Genomic DNA, 7671 nt, shown 5'->3' with positions numbered 1-7671 from the left:
TTCTTCATCATCATTGAAGGAAACCTTAACTCATTCAGTGCCGAGGGTGAATAAATTCGCCCACATTGTCAACATTCGACTGCTGAGGAGGACTTTATTCACCAAAAATGCATAAATGAAGCCGCTTCATTTTGTAGCCAATCAAAGTAGTGTTGCTAGGTAAACTCCACATAGAACACTTGGAACACTCGAGTGTTCCGGAACATTTTGGCAGTTGGTGGCTGAATTCTCTGACTGCATTCGTAAATTCGCTCTGAGTCTGGGTTCAACGTCATAAAGGGACCAAGAAGTGATTTGATGGGACAAGAGGCGTTCCCCGAGTTCTGATCAGATTTCCGGAGTGAATTGACGAACGCAGCCTCTGTTTTTGAGTGTTGACCAGTGATGCTAGTCTGCAGGTTTGAGTGTTGACCAGTGGTTTGAGTGTTGACCAGTGATGCTAGCCTGCAGGTTTGAGTGTTGACCAGGTGCCCCGGCTAACCTGCAGGACTCCCTTCTCGATCAGGTCTCTGGTGGCGAAGTAGAAGGAGCCGTTCTCACACAGCTCTCCGTCCCAGTCCTGCCTTCTGGGTCTGCTGCTGGGGTCAAGGTTCAGGGCCTGGGTGGGCACACCGGCTGGGGGGGGGGGGGGGAAGGAAGGGGGGAGGAGGGAGGAGGGAGGGGGGAGGGAAAAGGGAGGGGGGGAAAGTGAGGGGGGAGGAGGGAGAAGTGAGGGGGGAGGGAAGGGAGGTAGTGTTAGGGGTAGTGGTGGTCTAGTGGATAGTGAGTTGGACTTGTGATCGGAAGGTTGTGAGTTCAAATCCCGCCTGAAACCACACCACTACTAGTGTGCCCTTGGGTAAGGCACTTAGCCCTCAGTTACTCCAGGGGGAATGTCCCTGTAATTCGTAATTGTAAGTCGCTTTGGATAAAGGCGTCTGCTAAATGGCAAAATTATTATTAATTATAGGTCAAACGGTTTCAAAAAGTGAAGAAATAAAAAGGTCACAAAAACACTCTGCTGGGAGCGCTAGAACATGGACAGGACATGCCACACGCAGGTGCAACCCTTAATAATAATAAATAATAATAATAATAAATTACATTTATAAAGCGCTTTTCATTATCCAAGAGTAATCTGTGGATAATAGAAGCAGTGTTCCTACATTGTTACACAATGTAATGTTAAACATTGATAGTTTATGATGGGGTAGTATTACAGTGTTACACACAGACCTAGAGAAAGTCAATATGGCATGTTGCCACGCACACACACACACACACACACACACACACACACACACACACACACACACACACACACACGAAACAGGATGTAGTCAGGGATGATTTACAGCTGATTTACGTCTGGCCACGTTTCTGGTGTCTAACTGACAAGCTCATTGCAGATGGAAATCAGATGTACTAAAAGAGAACTCTGGTGAAAAACTAAACTAAAAAGCAAAAAACAATAACTCAATGAATGAAACAGGTGTGCAGGTATGTTCTGAACACCCATAAAATAGTGATTGATTGATGGCAGATAAAGCCTAAAACACAGTGTGTTAGGTTGACCTAAAACGGTCAAATGGACTGACTTAAATAACGCCATATTCCAAAGAGCTTTACAAGGGCCTCTCATTCACCCATTCACACACCAATGGCGAGGTAGGCAAGCTACCATGCAAGGCGCCAGCCCACCCACTGGGAGCAATTTGGGGTTCAGTGTCTTCACTGTTTACCTCCTTTCTGGACCTCCTGCCAGCGGAAGTGGTGTCGTCGGACCACGGCGAACACGGACTGGAAGCCCTGCAGGGAGATCAGGTCCAGGGCCTGCTTCAGGTGGTGGGGGTGCAGGCAGGGGGAGGTGGCCTGGATGTTACACACCACGTCTATGTCTGGAGGAGGGAGAGAGAGAGAGTAAGGAGAGAGAGACACACACACACACACACACACACAAACCCCCCCCCACACACACACACACATATCGATGTCTGGAGGAGGGACACAAGAGAGAGAGACATACATACACACACACACACACACACACACACACACACACACATCGATGTCTGGAGGGCAACAAGAGAGAGTAAGGAGAGATACACACACATAGATGTCTGGATACACACACACAGAGCCTGGGGGGAGGGGGGCCTGGTACAGTCAGTCTTACACACACACACACACACACACACACACACACACACACACACACACGGTCATAACCTGTACTACAGAAAGAACATTCCTGAAGATGAGTTATACAGATCTGGGTGGATCTGTATAACAGATGTGGGTGAACCTGCTCTGCAGCATACCTCCAGAGAGCAAACACACACCATCATGAACAATGGTACCTGGGTGTGTGTTCTGATACAGGAGCAACGTGCCAACAGGTTTGAATCCGGTTTGAACACACCTGCCAGAGAGACCCGGAACTCTCACCGCCTGGAGCGTTCCACGTGTTCCGTGTGTTCCATCTAGCACGACGACTGCCGCTGGCTGCTGGCCTGAGCTAGATTACTCCTTCTGCTACGATTGGTTGATTGGATGATTCACTTACTTAGTCAAATGTATCGATTGTAAAGTCGCTTTGGAAGAAGGCGTCTGCTAAATGCCATGTAAATGTAATGTGGTGTTTACCTAGCAACACTACTCTGATTGGCTAGAAAATTAAGCATCATCCTCGATGCATTAATGGCACTGAACGAGTTAGACGTCACTGTCACCAGCCCTTACCTGGGTTGAACAGGTGAACCCTTACCTGGGTTAAACAGGTGAACCCTTACCTGGGTTGAGTCTGGTGAACTCCTGGATGGTCTCTATGGAGCTGGAGGAGTCTTTGGACACGGCTGTGCTCCTGCGATGCACCTTGGCCCCCCAGGCCTTCGCCACCTGCTCGATCTCGTCATGGTCCGTGGACACCCACACACTGAAAAGAAAAAGCTGACGCTTTCATCCAAAGCGACTTACATTGCATTGAATGTACAAATTTTTCAGTATATACGGTCCCGATGGGAAACGAACCCACAACCTAAGCATTGTTAACACCGTGCTCTACTGAGCAGCATTGGACCATCACATTTAATCATCTGTACATTACATACTGTCCATAAGCTACCTTAACTGTAGCTGCTCATAACTGTATATACCTCTAAACTACCGTACATGCCATACTGTACCTATCTCTATCACTGTCATGTTTTTATATCATGTTCCTATATCACTATCTGCACTTCAGGTTAGACGAACTGCATTTCCTTGTCTGGTACTTGTACTCTGCAATGACTACAAAGTTGAATCTAATCTAATCACTGTTTACCCCAGTCTAACCAGGGGGGTATTCCATCAACGTCACTAAAGGAAAATCCTTATCAGAATAAGCCTGGATTGTCCTTTAGTGACGTTGAGGGAACACCCTCCAGGACTGACAGTTCAGTCACCAGCTGGACTACAGGGTCTTATTTAGGGTTCTGACCTAAAGACACGCTGGAGAAACCAGCAGGAGAAGGAGGTGGTCCCTCCCTCTCTTTACCTCTCTCAGGACTACCACTACCATCATCAGTTCAATAATTAGGGGCCACTTTCACCGCTTTGGTCAAACTGTCTCATTGTACATTTGATTACGGGGTTATCTTTTCAAAAACAACAAACAGTTAATGATTAACACATCAGCCTACATATTGGATAGTCAGCCATCATATCTTAATACATTTACCTTACATTAAACTACATTAAAAACTACTTAAAACCACAATAGCATCCCATCAACTGGCCAATAGCTGGCATCATAACAAGATCGCAGTGGTGAACCAGTGTACTATGAACACAATGCACAGTCCAGCATATGCATAGTCCAGTAACTCGAACTGTATTCCATTGAATTAAATAAATCGTTAAGAAACCCGAGCTTAGGCTTACCTGTCAAACACCTGGGAGTCTACGGCGGCTCTCAGCACCCATCCTACGAGCGGGACCCCGGCCAGCATCTTGATGTTCTTCAGGGGGATCCCTTTGCTGCCCCCCCTTGCGAGGATCAGGGCGGCCTTGTGCTGCTTCTCAACCCGGCCGTCCTTGGTCTGTTTGGACGGGTCGCGGAGGTCCTCGATACCGGAGATTAGCGGTCGTTTCCTGGGGGCGCCTGCGGCCATGATAGAGGGTCAGGGACCGGGGTGGAGGAGGAGGAGACGTGGCCGGATAGAGGGGTCCCGAACAACGGTAAAGACAAGCAAGCTGCTGCTGCTGCTGTTCTAATCCGCGACAGAGCGACAAGGCTAGTCCGTTTGCAAGCTCCTGACTCTGGCTGACTTGTCGCATGCAGATGGATTTCCAGTGGTTAAATCCCAATTAGAGAAATATGTGTATAAAATGTTCCACCTCCCTCGCTGCAAACACCAGGAAGAATGCGTGATATACCGTAACGACAGACGGCAATGCGCACATACATATCCTATATATATATTTCGAAAGTACATGAGATTGAAACATGAGTATTTTTCGATTAACGATGCGTTTCATCACCTGATAAGATACATATATGTTAATAAAACATGAACTTAAACAGTGATCAGAATTGAAATAGACCCTGACAGCAGTACTTACGGTAAATATGGCAATTCTACACCCCCCATGTTTCTAGCGGGTTGTCTCTGCAAGGCTGCGTTCGTAAATTCGCTCTGGAATCTGATCAGGGAACGGCTCTTATCCAATCAAATGACTTGGTCCCTTTATGACGTTGAACCCAATGTGAGCTCCGGCGCTCTCAGAGCGAATTTACGAATGCAGCCCAAGACGTGATATATTGTTCCACTAACAAATATCGATATCACTAAACAAGACTAATAATAATAATAATATTGTATCCATATTTTCTCTCTCTCTCTTAACGCTTTACAAGATCGCAATTCTGTTAAAAAATTGCATACTGAAGTAGTCTAAAGCTCTACAATACACGTTTCAACAACTCAATAAAAGAGGCACTGACTAAATACTTCAACACTGGTGTCAGTAATGTAAAAGACGGCAGAGGTCGTAGAGATGGATCAGAGATAGTCTCCATACTGTCAGAATCACAATCCAAATATTTTTACTCGTGTACTTCTACGTTAGGATGTAATAAGGGAGGGAGAGACAGACAGAGAGGGGGGGGAGAGAGGGACGGAGAGAGAGAGAGAGAGGGGGGGGGAGGGAGAGAGAGAGAGAGAGGGGGGGAGAGGGAGAGAGAGAGAGAGAGAGGGGAGAGGGAGAGAGAGAGAGAGAGGGGGGAGAGGGAGAGAGAGAGAGAGAGGGGGGAGGGAGAGAGAGAGAGAGAGGGGGGAGGGAGAGAGAGAGAGAGAGGGGGGGAGAGGGAGAGAGAGAGAGGGGAGAGGGAGAGGGGGGGAGGGGGAGAGAGAGAGAGGGGGGAGGGGGAGAGAGAGAGAGAGGGGGGGAGGGAGAGAGAGAGGGGGGAGGGAGAGAGAGAGAGAGAGAGAGGGGGGGGAGGGAGAGAGAGAGAGAGAGAGAGAGAGAGAGAGAGAGAGAGAGAGAGAGAGAGAGAGAGGGGGGGGGAGGGACAGACAGAGAGAGACAGCAAGAGATCTCTGATTGTTTTATAATTTATTTTCCACAAGTAAATCAGTCTCCTTAGAGACCATCAAAAATTGCCAATGCCGACTATATTTCAAGTCGTCACGGCGGGGTATTGGGTAAAGTTTTCAACTAGCAATAATCGCGCCTCGGATAAACCTCATAGGCTACGATACTGCGTAGCGGTCTAAGCACTAGCCACTAGTGCAAGCTGCCCACCGGGGTCTGGGATCGAATCCCGGTCTCGCCAGACCCGGATATGGCCAGGGCACACAGGGAGCGGCATATTGAGCGGCCGCTCCCGAGGGCGGTATAGGACTATTTCCGGACAAGGATCCGTCGCGCAACACCGCCCCCTGGGTGCCGGAATAACGGTGTCGGGCTCGAGGAGCCAGTCAGCTAGTCTGCCTGGCGATCTCCTCTGGGGCTGCCGGCTACGGGGTCGGGCGGCGGATCCTACGCGATAGGCAGGGGATAATTGGATGCTAGGTTGGGTTCAATTGGATACCAAATTGGGTGAAAAAGGGGATAAAATCTGAAAAACAAATTTTAAAAAAAAAGAAAAAAAAGAATCACGCATCTCATAAGTATTTTCCTGCATCCTTCTCAAAATACTTCTAACTTGTGTATTTCTACTTTAGGATGTAATAATAGCGATTCTACTGTAATTTATTTTCCACAAGTAAATCAGTCTCCTTAGAGACAGTCAAAAATTGCCAATGCCGACTATATTTCAAGTCGTCACGGCGGGGTATTGGGTAAAGTTTTCAACTAGCAATAATCGCGCCTCGGATAAACCTCATAGGCTACGATACTGCCACTGCGCAAAGCTGACCTGAGACCAGAGAAACCTGGGTACCTGACCGACAAGATAGAAGTCACAATGACGGTTCGACATATCGTCCTAAAACTATGTTGTCCTCAACTGAAAGCTGTTGTAAACATCTATGGTGTAAAATATGTGTGAGTTAATTTTATAAAGCGTAATGTGTGTTATGGTTGAATAAAACGTACAGATTTAAGATATCGCAGTGCATGATGGGATATGAAACACACACCGTGCAGGGGTCACCAACTACATTTGTCCAAGGGCCAGAATTTTTCGAAGCTTACACTGTGGGGGCCGGACTTATTTTTATTTATTCTATTTAGGCATAATTAGCATATTATTGTTTAATATCTTCACTTTCTTACAAAATGTATGTTATTGATTTATTATCAGTGTTAACAGACTCCTGACACCTATACTGCAGCCAGCCACCAGGGGGCGATCAAGATATTTTGGCTTCACTTCATTGTAATCATTTTCAGTTATCAATCAAGCAAAATGTCACTCTCAAAGAACCTGAAGCGTAAAATTGATGTGGAAAAACGCAGCTTTAATGAGGAATGGACTGACAAGTACGCATTCATCTGCCAACATTTAGTAACGCAAAACCTGTATGCCTCATCTGCACTGAAGCTATTGAAAAACAATACAATCTTCGCCGTTACAATTATACAAGGCATGCAGCTTTCAGAGAATCATACCCTGAGAAGTCATACCCTGAGACCCGTCACAGAAAAATAGACTTAAAAGCAACTTAAAAGCTGGATATGGACATGCCAGTGGAATTATTAGCAGAAAGTTATCTGAACGAGAGGGCAACTAGTGCATCCTGACCCCCTCACACCCCAGCAGCATCCTGACCCCCTCACCCCCTGACCTCCTCACACCCCAGCAGCAATTGCCTCCCCTTACCAACACCAGGAGCCAGGGAGCATGCTTCACACCTGGAGACACCTGTACTCACAGCTTTATAACATCTGAGCAGGTGAGAAGGCAGCTCTCCAGGGTGAATGTGAACAAGTCCAGAGGTCCAGACAACATCAACCCCAGGGTTCTGAAGGTGTGTGCTGGAGAGCTGGCGGACACATTCCAACATCTCTTCAGTCTATCTCTAAGACTGAGGAGGGTGCCACAGCTCTGGAAGACCTCTTGCATCGTCCCAGTGCCAAAGAAGGGACGGCCCAGCACCCCAAACGACTACAGACCTGTCGCCCTGACACCACAGGTCATGAAGATCCTGGAGAGGCTAGTGCTGCAACACCTTAAGCCCCAGGTGAAGGACTTCCTGGACCCCC

At 47.5% G+C, this 7671-nt stretch overlaps 1 protein-coding gene across 1 annotated transcript in view; it reads right to left on the bottom strand.

The window, feature by feature from the left end:
- Positions 1 to 4351, bottom strand: part of cmasa (cytidine monophosphate N-acetylneuraminic acid synthetase a) — a gene marked incomplete at its 3' end in the record, with an annotated part of 13398 nt that extends 9047 nt beyond the window's left edge. The window contains exons 1-4 of the mRNA XM_080537808.1: positions 3904 to 4351; positions 2772 to 2914; positions 1722 to 1877; positions 482 to 615 (exon numbers count right to left, since the gene is read on the bottom strand). Coding sequence (XP_080393934.1) covers positions 482 to 615; positions 1722 to 1877; positions 2772 to 2914; positions 3904 to 4133 — 663 coding nt within the window. The 5' untranslated portion in view covers positions 4134 to 4351. The remainder of the gene's footprint in view (positions 1 to 481; positions 616 to 1721; positions 1878 to 2771; positions 2915 to 3903) is intronic.
- Between the last annotated feature and the right edge of the window lie 3320 nt (positions 4352 to 7671).

This window comes from Nansenia antarctica (assembly GCF_963989245.1).
Source record: "Nansenia antarctica genome assembly, chromosome: 8".
Taxonomy (NCBI): domain Eukaryota; kingdom Metazoa; phylum Chordata; class Actinopteri; order Argentiniformes; family Microstomatidae; genus Nansenia; species Nansenia antarctica.
Note: the sequence above shows the minus strand (reverse complement) of the source record. Positions and strands in the feature narration are given on the sequence as shown.